Source organism: Microtus pennsylvanicus, chromosome 15 (genome assembly GCF_037038515.1).
Source record: "Microtus pennsylvanicus isolate mMicPen1 chromosome 15, mMicPen1.hap1, whole genome shotgun sequence".
NCBI lineage: Eukaryota > Metazoa > Chordata > Mammalia > Rodentia > Cricetidae > Microtus > Microtus pennsylvanicus.
The window spans coordinates 71,614,664-71,630,426 of record NC_134593.1 but is presented as its reverse complement, the minus strand read 5'-3'; the positions used below and the strand labels follow the sequence as shown (position 1 = coordinate 71,630,426).

Below are 15,763 nucleotides of genomic sequence, written 5' to 3'. Positions count from 1 at the left end.
AGATAGATAGATAGATAGATAGATAGATAGATAGATAGATAGATAGACAGATAGATAGATAAAATAGATTTCAGACTTAGGATTCAGTGAGATGGCTCAGCTGGTAAGAATACTTGTCACCAAGACCAATAACCTGAATTTGATCCCTAGTACCCACAGTGCAGATGCGCACAAGTTGACCTGTGACCTGCACACATGCACCATAGCATGTGCACATTCTCAGACACACACAAAAGTAAGTAAGTAAATGTAAACAATTTCAAAGGAAAAAACATCTCAAACTTGTCTAAAAGTAACTGAAAATTTTTGTCTATTCACTTATATATTTGGGATATAAAATGTACTTACCTTTTACTTCTAACCAAGTCTGTCTTCATATTAAATACTTGCATTGAATATCAAACATTAAAGTCAGTCTCTTCTAACTTTTAGTGTAAAAACAGTACTTCTACTAATGGTAAACGTAATTATCTGATGTGCTTATGTCTGCACTTGAAATGCATAGCACAGAAGGGAACCAGAAGACACATTTCCAGACCTGGGGGACATCTCCCCTTTCTGCCCCCTCAGAGAAAAGGTCTTAAGCTTTCTTAGTCTTCCCTTGTATATTTGATTTCGGAAAATTATGTTCAGACATGGGCAGAAATGAAACCGGAAGTACAATAAATTGTTGTTTTCAGTACCATACAACCAAAGTTTTATTAGATGGAATAGATACTATAGTTCATAAAGAGAATAGCATAACACTTTACAGTTTGCCGCTACTATAATGACAAAAATCTTTCACTTTACTTTTAAGCCAAGACCATCAAAAGTAAAACTTACCTGACTAGAAAGGACTAACAGATCTACCAGAGGATGTCACACGAACAGATACAGTGACTTCTGAACACTAAACTCTAAACTCAGAGACAGGGCATCAAAACCCACTGCCAAGACACCCCATAAAAGAATATGATACTCAGCCAAAGTCACCTGGAGAAATGCCTGATAGAAAATATGAAGTCCTGAGAGTTATCTTTTAAAAAAAATTAAGTTGCCTAAAGTGGTGGTAGACACCTTTAATTCCAGCACTTTAGAGGCAGAGACAAACCATTCTGAGTTTGGAATTGGCCAGGTCTCCATAGTGAGTTCTAGGCCAACCAGGGCTACACAGTGAGACCCTGTCTTTTAAAAATGCTAGACTTCCATGAAGGGGCTACATAAGTCTAATACAAAAGGGGAAAAACCAATGAGACAAAATCCAGGGTCCAAAGCACACCTCTCTCACCAAACTCAGCAGTCACCAGCATCCCTTCCCACCCTTCCTGTAATGAAACAGTCTGTAGCAAACCTTCTGTCCAGAGATGACACAGTGTGTCTCCAGTGGTATCCTGCCTCGCCCTTTCCTAGAGAGCTAGAGAGGACGTGCAGTCACAGTCACACCCTGTGCTGGAGTTCAGAAGCATGGGCCCCTGATCGTCAATAGATCACAGTATAAAAGAGAATCAGCATGGAGGAGAAGACTTCCACTTGGCTCTGAAATAACTGGTCTAATTGTGTATGCTGGAAGCCAAACCCAGGTCCCCAGCAACAGAAGCTAGTGTCCGTAGCCACTGAGCCATCTCTTCCTTTCCCACTCACCTGAAGACAGAAGCCCACACCTGTTCTAACTCTAAGTCTCTCACTGGGACCTTTGCCTTTCAGCATTTCCCAAGAATTCTCCATTAAAGCAGAGTTGTGTGGTGTGCACTTAATTTACGCAAACACTAAAACCAAACCTGAAAGGTGAGAAAATAACTCTAGACCAGTGCCTACACATCTTATACCAACTCCACTCTGTATCCCATCAGTTAGCAGCTCTCTTGTTTTGTATTTTGTGTTGTTTGAGACAGGGCTAGTTACTTTTTAGCTCATGCTGGCCTCAAATTCATTAAGTAGCCCAAGCCAACCTCAAATCTGTAGAGATACTCTTTGCTTGGAGTCCCAGATACTGGGGACATAGGCACAAGTGTGCACACCTGGCTTCAATTTCTCACCACCTCCACCCTATCACAGGAGGGAAAGCCACCAGCCCTGTTTTCCAGCACAGTTATTGCAGCCAACTCCTCACTGGCTTCCTGGCTCCACATCATGAGACTGCCCATCTACTTTCAATCCATGACGCAGCACATATGTTCTAGAAAACATAAGACATTACTGAACACAGTGACACACGCTGCAATTCAGCTGGTCAAGAAGTCAGAACAGAAGAAACATTTGAACTTAAGAATATAGTATCATCCCGAGTAAAACTTTTTCTTATAAAAATATAGCAAGTGGACTGGGAGTGCAGGAGTGTGGTTCAAAGGTAGTGAGCAGTCCTACTGTGAGAAGATCACTGGGTTTGATCCCTATTGTTGCAAACAAAAACAACAACAAAAATACAAGTAAATTTTTAAGTAAACAGGACTGCATATGATGAAAGATAAACATCAGAATATTCTTTGAAATGTTTAAGATATAACATACATGGTTCCTTATTAAATAATAAGTTCTTGGGGCTGGAGATAGCTTAGAAGAGCGCCCCCTGCTCTTATAGAACACCTGGGTTTGGCTCCCAGAATTCCTGTCAGGAAGCTCATAATTGGTGAGGTAGGTTCTTCTAGATATGTGTTGCTTTTATTGGTTAATGAATAAAGAAGCTTCTTGGGCCTATAGCAGGGCAGAACATAGCTAGGCAGGAAAACTAAACTAAATGCTAGGAGAAAGAAGGCAGAGTCAGAGAGAAGCCATGGAGCCACCGCAGGAGATCAGACACCGGATGCCAGACGGAATTTTACTGGTAGGCCACAGCCACGTGATGATAAACAGATTAATAGAAATGGGTTAATTTAAGATATATAAGAGCTAACTAGCAATACGCTTAAGTGATTGGCCAAGCAGTGGTTTAATTAACATAGTTTCTGAGTGATTATTTCTGGTCTGGGTGGGCGGGAAAGAACAAACAGCCTCAAATACACATAATCATTAGTAACTCCATTTCCAGGGGATGTGATAGATTTCCTAGCCTCCACAGGTTCCTGTAGGTACGTGTTGCATGCAAACTCACACACATGCATATAAATTTAAAAATTATCTTTAAAACAATAAGCCTCAGTGGCTCCTAATCGCTCACATAAGTGAACAACTATCACATCATAATGTAGTAAAAAGATACACATGGTTTTTAATAATGGGAAGTTCCACAGATATCATTTTACTTTAATTTATCACACTATAGGAAATTTTAAATTTCAGGTTGATAATAATAAAATAATGTGCATGCTCTATTCATCTATGTTCACAAATTTCCCTTGAATTTTACCATAATGGATCCTCCCTCTGAAACCATACACAAAAATAAACACTTTCTTTGATAAGTAATTTTATTCTAACAACAGAAAGTAACTAACACATGGCTAGATACTTTCTCAATTCAGACCCTCATGATTGCATGACAAGGACATCGGTGACCAAGCCAGCTCTCCACTCTCCCTTGGCTTTAGATTGGGCTGCATTAGTCAGTCCTTTCTGACTGCTATTCATGTCACCGATACATTACTTTTCCTAAAAATTTATTTACCTCTGTAAGAATGACAAGGAAAAAATTGGTCAGGAATGACAATGCCCTGGTGAAGAAGTTTGTGGGCAAGGTCCAAAGGGAGACGCTGCAACGGCCAAGTTTAGGGTGAGCTCAGCAGCCTAGCCAGCATGATGACACTGTGTATTTACACAAGGGAGTTCTCCACCAGAGCTTACTGCCCCATCTGTGATGGCTGAGACACTGGAGACTTGAGGTTCTCTGACAGGATAACCCTCCAGGAACTCTTCAGCAAAGGACTTCCAAAGCACAAGGAATATAGATGGAAAATGCTACAACGGAAGATGTCCCAGCTGCTGGGAAGATGCATGAAAAGACTCAACCAACTGTGCGTTTGGAAAATCAAATCTTTATTATATAACACAGTTTGATTTTTACTTTTGAAGTTAGTAAAAAAAATTATAAATTTATAAAAGAATTCATTATATATAAAAGACATATAGCAATTTTAAACTCAGAAATAAAACAGTATCCTCCACATTAAAAAAATTCTGAAAATAATTATACATTGGGATTAAATAAACTTGGTTCAAATCTTTAGACCACACTGTAAATTATAAGACCAGATGTTAGTGATTTCTGGAAAGAAAACAGAAGAACTCTAAATTTTAAAAAAATCATAAAAACAAAACCCTTTACCAATATAAAATAAAATTAATTTTATTCTTGAGAAGTTCACACACATGGCCTCCTCAGCACAGCCCACTCCCACTTCACGTCATTTCATTCTTGGCTCCCCGGGGGCATTTAATGCTGTCACCCACGGGCGGTTGTGGTCTTTTTATTTTTTTAATTGTTTTTATTGAGCTATATAGTTTTCTTTTAAAAACCTTTCTGTAATAGGATAATTATCTTCAAAATATGCAGAAGAAAGATTTCTGCACAGCATCAATTTCTCTGCTATCCAAGAAGTAAAGATTAGATGGTCACTGTAATTACTCCATTATGCGTTGGGTTTCTGTTTACCTGTCAGTTTAATAAAACTCTGGTAACTGCAATTTTCATCAAAAGTGTACTTCAGGCAGCGTCTCACCTGGTCTCTTCGTCATCCCAAGCGATGCGCATGCCTTTCCCACCGCCACCTGCTGAGGCCTTGATCATCACAGGGTAGCCTAACAGCGGGGAAGAAGGAGACAGATGCTCAGCCTTTGATCATGTGGATGTATGAACATGACAACTGACCACATGTTCAGTAACACAGACGACAATAATTTATTTAAAAGTTCCTTTCTTCAGAGTTACAGAAACATTACCAATGTAATGACCTTACTATCTAAATGAATGAGCATTTTAAAAAAAATAGCAGTTGTATCAATAAATATACTTCCCAAGTAATGAAATAAAAGCTAAACAAACAAACAAAACAAAAAAATCAAATTACTTGGCAGACAATTCCAAAATCAGAAATAGAATATGAACTAGCCAATGATAAAAGCAGTTTACACAACACACACACACACGTGCACGTGTGCACGTACAATTTGTGATTCTGCCACCTGCATGCATAACAAATTGATTTCTCTTTCATATACAAATACCATGGGTATTTCCACATGGAGGTCACAGAGAACGCCCGCAGCAGCTATCAGCATAATTGGCAGGACAGCGCTGAGGGGAAGGCAGAGGAGCCAGTGTTCATGCTAACAATGGAGACAGACGCTACTACCGCACTTCCACACATTCAACAGGTTGTCATGAGAGAAAGCCCTAAGTTATCATTCCACAATCTTTTGCACTATGCAGGCAAAAGTCAGTCTCTGCAGGGAGGCAGAGGCAGGTGGATCTCTGTGAGTTCAAGGCCTGCCTGGTCTACAGAGTGAGTTCCAGGACAGCCAGGGATATGTATTCAGATCCTGTCTCAAAATAAAAATAAACCAACAAAAGAAAGTCAGTCTCCTTCTTTAAAGATTCTCTGGAAACTGAGTGGAAACAGTCACACAAGTAGTTCCATCTGTTGCTGTCTTTCCTCAGGAAAGAAGCAGTCAGGGAGCCCAACCGGACCCTTCCTGGCCTGTGATTCTGCTACAGCATTCAACTCCAGCTGTAGGACCCTTACAGGAAAAGGAAGAAAGGGACCAAATGTCACAGACCTTTGACCCCAACACACAAAACAGCACCATTGGTTTAGTTAAAGCGGCACTTGCTTCTTCCATATTTCATAGTTAAACCCATTAAAATGTCTTTGCTCTGCTTATATGGGGCAGTAGATTGAAAACAACACAAGTCAGTGCGTTGGGCCTTATAATTCAAGACGGAAAAATCAAAAGGCCCAGATAATTTCATCCTTGGAAATCTACAGAGCAAAGGACCAGAGGAAGGCAGGGAAAGGGGGCAGTGCTACAGAAGGACCACCAGGCGACACAATGAAACACCGCAATCTTTGAATGCTCAGGAGTAAGAGCTACAGAAACAGAACATAGGTGTGGGCACAAGGAAAGGTTCACGAAATGGCAGAAACAATTTAGCGGAAGTATAGACTACAGCAGGGGCACAGGTGGCCAGTGAAGAAGGTTTTCATGTTTGCATGCTGGACCCTGCCTGGGATCATGCACGGTGGTCACTCTCACAGTAGGCAAGCAGGGAGGCCAGCACTTGCCTCATTCAGTGCTACAGCCACCATGAGTATCTACGAAGAAAAAGTTTTTAAAAATGTAAGTCTACTTTGGAGAAGTGAAAAAGTGTGATGTAAAAACTCAAAACTGGCATGCCTACAAAACCCTATCTACAACAACTTACAGTCTTTTCATAGACAAATGACCCATCACCACTCCCCCGAAAGAGCATGTTTAACAGTTCCATCTACACTTATCTTTCTTGCAACAGGAAACCAGAGGTGAGGGAGCACTCTCCTTCCACCCCTCCTCCACTTCACGTCACCAAAGACTGTGAAATCTGCAGTCTTCTCAGCTGGTAACTACTGACCCTCAACTATGCAGTCATTTGTGAGTTTGAAAATAAGATGGAGAAGTCATTCTTATCCAAAGATCTCTCTGGTTAGATCTATGAATACCTGCAACCCAGGAAATCAAGAGTCTCTGATAAAAATATAAAAAGTTGAATATGGAAAGATTGGGAGGAGCTGCAGAGCCAACACCACTGTTGAGAACATGTGGCTTCTGAGAAGACCTGGGTTCCATTCCCAAAACCTACATGAGGCTACAAAATATCGCAACTCCAGTTCCAGGGAATCCAACGCCCTCTTCCAGTCTCCAAAGTCTCTTGCACACATATGGCACACATAAATTCACACAAGCACACACATGAATAAAAATTAATTGAATTTGGGGAAAAATGATGGAAAGTAAAGGGAAAACTGGCAGAAGTTGGTGACATTAACTCTAGGCTACACTCTGAAATAATATAAAGGACTTGCAGTTAATTTGTGGTGCTAGATAAGTCATTATAAGCTTATGCCCCAAAATAACAACACACAAACTGTATTCTTTTAAACACTGCTTGGCCCATTAACTCTAGCCCTTACAGGCTAATTCTCATATCCCGATCAACCCATCTCTAATAATCTGTGTAGCATCAGTCTTACCGGGAAAGATTCAGCATGTCTGACCTGGCAGCTTGCTTCATGGCGTCTGCCCGGGAGAGGGAAGCATGGCATCTGAGCTCACTTCCTCTTCCTCCCAGCATTCTGTTCTATTTACTCCTCCCACCTATGTTTTAACCTATGAGGGCCAAGCAGTTTCTTTATTATAATTAACCAATGACCTTCCTCCATCAATTATATTTCAGGTGGCATCATCCCATGAAAAAAACCATTCCATAAGATGATAAAAAAAAAAAAACAGCCTAGCTCCTCTCCTGTCATCTCAATGCATTCAGCCATTCCAGCTAAGCTAAGTCTTGCAATGCCTAGAGCTAGAAGTGGTAAGAAGGAGTAGGAGGAGGAGGAGGAGGAGGAGGAGGAGGAGGAGGAGGAGGAGGAGGAGGAGGAAGAGGAAGAGGAAGAGGAAGAAGAAGAAGAAGAAGAAGAAGAAGAAGAAGAAGAAGAAGAAGAAGAAGAGAAAAAAACTTTAAAAATGGATTTAGTGAAAGTCAATATTACTGAAAAAAATAGGAATTACCAACAAGAATGATGGTCATTGCCAACTCTCTGTTACCTAGTCAAGACATGCAGTTTCCAGGAACAATCTCCTATTTCCTAATCCAGTAAAGAACTCCCTCCTGGGTTTGGCTTTTGTCTGTAGTGTATCTGTTTAAGTTTATATCCTTCAGTTGGCATTTGTTTGAAACAGAACCACCTTCCTCATCACAACATATACCAAGTTTCTGAGGCAATAAAGGAGGCAATCTCCCTTCTGATACTAAGAGGTCACTTCTAATTTTACATTTTTAAATATGCAGGCATACATGCTTCACAGACACACACAGATATAGACACAGGCAGACACACACACACCACCAACAACAACAACAACAACACTCTTTTGGGTTTGCTTGCTTGCTTGTTTTCTGAGACAGGATCTGACTATATAGCCATGCTGACTTAGAACTCCCTACATAGCTCGGGCCGGCCTCAGTCTACCCACCATCCTGGTTCTGGGATCCCACACACGGTGCCCCCTCCTTGTTTTCCTCATCTTTGCAGACTTCCACTGAATGCATCTGGGACAGACAACAGGAACCTCCCCAACACTCCAACTGCAGCACAGCCTCTAGTCCTCAATCCCCCTCTGCACAATTATGGGTAAATGAAACTTCACAACAGAAATCTACATAGTGTCTACTTGTGAGCCACGCTCACTCAGGGACACATGACAACAGAGAAGCATGCCACTCAGAGTAGCCTGTTTTCCTCTTTTCTTCCTTTAGGACTTCCCTAAGCAAATTGATATTGTAAGTGAATTTAAATGCTAAGAGTTGAGCATGGCAAAGGCAATGAAGGTGTCCTCATATGAGGACAGCTGTATGGGGAAGGAGTTCTGTATGGGGAAGGAAGTCAGCTGGCCGCGCGGTCTAAGGTCACTCCAGAGGCTCTGCAGCCCGCACTGGACTACTGATTGAAAGGTCTTTGTAGGAGCCCCAGTGACAGACAGCTGGGATTTGGACGTGGCCAGTCACAAAAGAGAAAGACAAAGACTTGTTTGTTCTAGAGTTTGAGTCACCAGTGTTGGAATCGGGAGATAAGGAAAAGTCGAGGGCTTTGAAGCTTTCCCGTCAGGTACAGGTGCTAACTACACAAAAGCCACCTTTCTTGGGCAGCTGATAATAAGATGTTTACCCACATAAGACAAGATAAATAATCAGACTCTCCCAGCAAATGGGAGAAATGGGGGGTGGGGGCAAAACCAGACAACTTAAAAACTTATAAAATACCTAAATGATAAGATATTTGTAATTCATTTCTAAATTACATAAAGGTTTAACTTTAGTTTCTTATACTGAATTATCATAGGCTATAAAAACTAACGGAGAAAGGAAAGTAAAAAGAAGACAAAAGCAAAATATTTCTTGGGAAATGTCCGGTTCCAAATTTAGCAGTGCTGAGCAGTAATCTCACCAATGAAAAAAGACTGGTGGGGGGAGGGCCATCTCTAAAACAGCTGGGAAACCTACAAAGGGCTTTGTTTCCTAAAGAAAGGTTCAAAAGGAAAAGAAAAGAAAAGAAAAGATACTGCAGGGAGAGAGGGCTCCAGAATGGAGCCTGATAATGGACAATGGAGCTCGGGGGAGAAAACAAAAGCCTTAACAAAAAAGATCCAGACAGGAAGGAAATGCCCGGGTGAAAGTCTTGTGTAAGAATTACAGTGAAATTGAGTGTTAGATGCTACATTTTGCAGATTGTTTTATGTTCATTTAACGTAAAACAGTTAATCTGCCCATTCTTAAGAGTTGGTTAATTTTTGCTGTGGGGGAAGGGATGTTCTTTGTGACATTTTTGAAGACTAATACTTGATCTTCATTGCCAACTTGACAGATTTAGAAGCAGGCTAAGACACACCTTTGGGGCTGTCTGTGAAGGAAAAGCACTGCCTTAGGTGGGGAGCGCACTCCAGAGAGAAGCCTCCAGGTCCTTGTCCGCATGAGTCTGTGACCGCTGATCATGTCCCTACTGATACCAGGTCCAGGCTCTTTGACTGTCCAGTGTGGAATTACCAGCCACTCTTCAGGGAGCTCCAGGACTTCAGTACCAAATGTGGACTACGAGGCAGCCAGCAATCTAGAGGCTGTCGCTGTGTGAGCCAATGGAGGCCAGAGTTAGAATAAGAAAATGGGGATTTTATCCTAAAGAGAATACTGGAGAACATATACTGTAAATGCATGAAGGAAATGAAGTAATACCAAGCAAAGAGCAAAAAGGAACTGCACCATGCAGAGAAGTGAAGAGAAGCTGCATCAGCTGCACAGCTCCTTGACACAAACAGGAAATGTGCCACTTTTAAAAGTAAACTAAGAATTTGAGCCTTCAAAAATAATCTGTTCTGTGGGTGTGGAACATGTGCTTATGACCTCAGCATCAGGGAAGGGAAGCAAAGATTACCCACCATTTCAAGATCAACCTGGTGGGCAAAGTCATTTACACAGATAGTCCCTGTCTTGGAAAGCAAAAACTAAACCCAAAAGAGCAGGCTACTTTAAAGAGATTCCTCCTAAAACCAAAACAGTGAACCAAACATCCAATATAGAAATTAAGGAGCCTTAAGAAGCAAGGCACATGACTGACCCAAACTACCAAATTCAAAGACGCAGGAACAGGAACAACACTAGACAGAGTTTTCAAACGTTATCTTGTAAAAATGGCCATAACACCACAGAGGACTGAAAACGAGCAAATGAATTAAATGTGTACCTAGGAAGGTAGTAACACAGAGGAAAAGTCAGCAAAGCAGATGGTGAATGAAATCAGCAGCCTTAGTGTCTGAATGAAACCGGCCCCCACAGGCTCACAGGGAGGTGTGACCTTGTTGGTGTCAGTGGGAATAGGCTTTGGGGTTTCAGAAGCACAAGCCAGACCCAGTGGCTCTCTCTCTCTTTCTGCTGCTTATAATCCAGATATAGAACTCTCTGCTCCCTCTCCAACACAACGTCTGCCTGTACTCCACTGTGCTTCCTGCCATGATGATAATGGACTAAACCTCTGAACTGTAAGCCAGCCCCAGTTAAATGTTTTCCTTTATAAGAGTTGCTATGGTCGTGGTGTCTCTTCACAGCAATAAAACTCTAACTAAGACAGAAGTATAGTTTGTTTATTTGTTTTTAATTCAGCAACATAGAAGAAAACTTTAACAGGGAAACTATGATATTTACAGAAACAAACCACCATAAATTATGATAATTAAAATTTAGATGAATAATTTTTAAAAGAGGACTGTGGATAAACACTATTACCAATAAACAAAACTAAACAGAAGAAAAAATATCAGGAATAGAAGACTGACAAAATGCTAAATAAATAAGAAAAACAAAATAAATGAATATATCCATTATATCCAAAAACTTATCAGAAGCATAGACCTGAACATCTACATGATAAAAGGGCTGAGATAAACACTAAATGTCTGAAATAACAGAAGAAAAATATTAGACATTCATCTGAGCATTGTAGAACTAGAGAGGCAGAAACAGGTAGACATCTGTGAGTTTAAGGACAGCCTAGTCTACATGATGAGATCCAGACCAGCCAGACATATACAGTGAAAGCCTGTCAACATTCAAATGTAAGAGCCACCTTAGTACTCCAAATGAACACAACCAATGAACCTTTCTACAGCATATTATACACAATCCAAAATATAAAACAAAGAAACAATATTACAAGTTTTAAAGGGGCAAATTTTGGCAAGAACACAAAATAGCCTTAGTTCTCTCAGTAGTAACCCTCAGTGCCAGAAATGTATTGGACAACAAATATTAGGCTCTGGAAATAAAGAACCACCAACCAAGATTGCTATTATCTAGCCATGCTATTTTTTAATCCTGACAATGAAGCGGGATATTTCAAGACAAGCATACACTGAAGCAGTTGAAGGCAACCAAGCAAATGCTGCAGAAGATGCTTCAAATACTATGCAAAAAAGAAAAGAGAAAAAGTTCTAATTACAAGAGCACAAGACAGAATAACTTCTTGGGAGGAACAGTTAACCAAAGGAGAGTTGTAAAGAATCCATTACCCAACCCATGAAACCAGCAAAGCCCTTAACACTAAGAGAAAAAAGTAAAGAACAAACAATGTCTTAGGAATTAGTTAACACCTCTCAATAAAACTTTAAATATAAATGGTCTCCTGTCATCATGTAAAAGACACAGACTGGCTGACTAGAAAACTAGATTCAGCTTTCTCTTGTTTCCAAGAAACATGCTTTACTGCTAAAGATTCCACCAAAGACCGAGAGTCAAAGGATGGAAAGAATTCTATCACTAATGCACAGAACTCGAAAACAAGGGCGGGCGTTGGGTGTCGCACGCATTTAATCCGAGCACTAGGTAGGCAGAGGCAGGTGGATCTCTGTGAGTTCGAGGTCAGCCTGGTCTACAAGAACTAGTTCCAGGACAGGCTCCAAAGCTACAGAGAAACCCTGTCTCGAAAAAAAACAAAACAACAACCGAAAAAAAAAAAAAAAGAACTCGAAAACAAGGTGGCATAGCTACTCTGATACCTGATAAAGTAAATTTGCAATCAAAACTCGGAAGAAATAGATAAGGTTACCATATCTAATAAAAGGAATTACTTAATCAAGAAGAGCCACTACTGTAAATGCATATATACCAAACACAGGCTCCCAATTTCACAAACAAGCATTAACAAACATAAAAATTAAATAGGTACTTTTACAGTATTAATGATTTACTTCAATGCCTTACTCTCACCTCTAGGTCATCAAAATTAGAGCTCAACAAAGAAAACTCAGATATAAACACACCACAGATCAAATGAGCTAAACAGATGAATACAGAATATTCCATCTAATAGAAACAGGATATTCATTCGTCTCAGTAGCATATAGAATATTCTGTAAAATAGAGTACATTCTCAGCATCAAATCAAGACTTAGCAAAAACAAATGAAGCATCACTCTGCATTATAAGATCAGTTTAATAAAACTATAAATTAGTAGTAAGAAAATCTATAGAAACCACACAAATTGATAAAGACTGAACAATAAACCCTTGAGTCTCTAAAGAAATCAGGAAGAAACATTCAAATGTTTCTAGAATCAAATGAAAATGAAAACACAATTTAGTAGAACCTTTTGGGCACAGCTGAGGAAGTTCCACAAATCTCCTCTGAATTTACAGGTGAGTTTTAGATTAAAATTGTATAAACTCTTAACCTAATGACACACCTCAAGGACTAGAAAAACAAGAATCTGAATCCAAAAGCAGTAGAAGGCAGGAAGTAACAAAGATCAGGGTAGGAATGGATGGAATGGAGACTAACGGATACGTAGAATCAATCTAATAGAGTTGGTATTTGAAAAAAATACAATTAACAAATTCATAGTCAAATTAACCAAAAGAAAGAAAAGACACAAATTAAAATGAAAGGGAGAACACTACAGATTCCAATAAAACAAAGAATTGGACTGGGCATAACGGCACATGTCTCAACCCCAGCACTCAGGAGACAAGGGCAGACAGATCTCTGTGAGTTCAAGGCCAGTCTGGTCTATATTCTGACTCCGGGCCAGCCTACATTACAGAGTGAGCTTCTCTCTCTCTCTCTCTCTCTCTCTCTCTCTCTCACACACACACACACACACACACACACACACACACACACACACCAAAAAGAAAGAAAGAAAACTAAAGAACCATTTTACAATGAACATAGAGGCAAAATATACTCCTGCTGTTCCCTTAGAAAAGAACTGTGAGTTTTCCCAAACAGAAAAATGACTGAAAGAAATAGATGGAAGACAGAATATTTTTGTCGTTCCTTAGTTGAACTTAAATGTAAAGAAATAACTATGTAGGGCTGGAGAGATGGCTCAGAGGTTAAGAGTACTGCCTGTTCTTCCAAAGGTCCTGAGTTCAATTCCCAGCAACCACAGGGTGGCTCACAACCATCTGTAATGAGATCTGGTGCCCTCTTCTGGCCTGCAAGCATACATGCAGACAGAGTACTGAGAATACTGTATACATAATAATAAAATAAATCTTTAAAAAATAAATATGTATTGACATATTTATATTTTTAATAAAAAACAATTTTTATTATTAATATAGTTATAAATATGTACAGCTAGTATATTAAATGAGATTTTAATATTAAACATAATGCTTAATTTACCTATTTTTTAACAATAAGTATTAATTACTTTTAACAATAAGTAACATTTTAAGTATGTTTAGTTTAAATAAGAATTAATCAATATTGTGCATGTAAAGATATAATCAAAATGTTATAAAGTACAATAAACCCGTACAGAACAGTAGTAATTTGTCAGAGAAAAGTCAGTAGACATTACAGAAAAGTGACTTAGTTGGCCTATCTCCCACAGCTTGGGCAAATAAAAGCTGTTAGACCTAACTCAGGTACAGGAACCAGAAATCGGTGCACTGGAGTGTATAGATTAAAGCAGATATTCACAGGCCGTACATCTCCAAACACAAACCAACACGTTTCCACATTACTACCAGAATGCTCCACAGTCTCTCTGCATCAGAGAGACAGGAAGAGGAAGGAAAGGGAGGCATACAAGAGAGGAAAAAGGCCACAGAACCCACACTTCCATCTCACAGGAGTGTCGTTCTAAACTCACACAACAACTGTGCTTCAGTAGAGAAGTAGAGGCGTGTGTGTGTGTGAGACAGAGAGAGTGTGTGTGTTAGTGTGTGTGAGAGAGTGTGTGTGTGTGCATGTGTATGTGAGAGTGTGTGTGAGAGAGTGTGTGTGAGAGAGAAAGTGTGTGTGTGAGTGAGTGTGTGAGAGAGTGTGTGTGAGAGAGTGTGTGTGTGAGAGAGTGTGTGTGTGTGAGAAAGAGAGTGTGTGTAAGAGTGTGTGTGTGTGTGAGTGTGTGTGTGGAGAGAGGAGTGAGTGTGAGAGAGAGAGTGTGTGTGAGTGTGTGTGTGTGAGAGAGAGAGAGTGTATGTAAGAGAGTGTGTGTATGTGTGTGAGAGAGAGAGTGTATGTAAGAGAGAGAGAGAGAGAGAGAGAGTGTGTGTGTGTGTGTGTGTGTGAGAGAGAGAGAGAGAGAGAGAGAGAGAGAGAGAGAGAGAGAGTCAGTCTGATTGTGAGTGTGATGTACGTGCACTAGAAGCTGCATCAAAAGCCTTGTACTAGCTACAGAAATATCCCTCGTAACTTATCCCCAGCACCAAACATCTGATTCATTAACAGACTTCACAAAGAATATTTTAACTTTATATCCAACATTATAATTTTTCTTAAGCATTTTTAATTAAATCTTAGATCACAAACGTATCTTTCATTGAAGATTAAATTACCAAATTATCCAGATACAAGATCAGGAAGAAAGCATAAATTATCTTTTTCCAGAGATTTCTTCAGTATAACTATATACTAAACAGCATGAAATAAAGAAAATAAAGGCTTTCAAGATTAGCTAAATATTTTTCTCTTAAACACTGATAATTAGTTCCTCTGTATGAACAACTTGAACTACTTTTTAAAATGCCATAGCACACCAAAAGGAAATTGAGAGAGGAGTCAAGGAAGAATGACCAGGGTGAACAAAGAGCCAGAGTGAAGTCCTGTGTCCCACTCAGAAACACAGGAGGCGCTCCAGAGACCATCATGAAACACAGACTCCAAACAAGCGTTTCAGATAGGAAGTAAGGCTCAGTAAAATAGTCCCTTATACTTGCATCTTACTAAATACTTCCATTTACCTTACCTAATGACCACAAGGATACAAGACCTGTAATGCTGTGAGATAATGCTCTTGTACTCTGAAAGATTTGTCAATCATATTGGTTTAATAAAAAGCTGACTGGCTATTAGCCAGGCAGGAAGTATAGGTGGGATAACCAGACTAGAAGAGGAAAGGCAGAGTCAGTCACCAGACAGACAGAGAGGGAGCAAGATGAGAATGCCTTACTGAGAAAAGGTACTAAGCATTGGATAAAAATACACAAGAATTATGGGTTAATTTAAGTTGTAAGAGCTCGTTAATAGTAAGCCTGAGCTAATAGGCTGAACAGTTAATAATTAATATATAAGCCTCTGTTTCTTTGGGACTGAATGGC

At 39.8% G+C, this 15,763-nt stretch overlaps 1 protein-coding gene across 1 annotated transcript in view; it reads right to left on the bottom strand.

Annotated features, from left to right (window-relative positions):
* The window catches only part of Pcca (propionyl-CoA carboxylase subunit alpha), a 281,682-nt gene that overhangs the window by 182,653 nt on the left and 83,266 nt on the right, over window positions 1-15,763 (bottom strand). Inside the window, exon 9 of the mRNA XM_075950227.1 lies at window positions 4,635-4,713. Within this exon, the coding sequence (XP_075806342.1) occupies window positions 4,635-4,713 (79 nt within the window). The remainder of the gene's footprint in view (window positions 1-4,634; window positions 4,714-15,763) is intronic.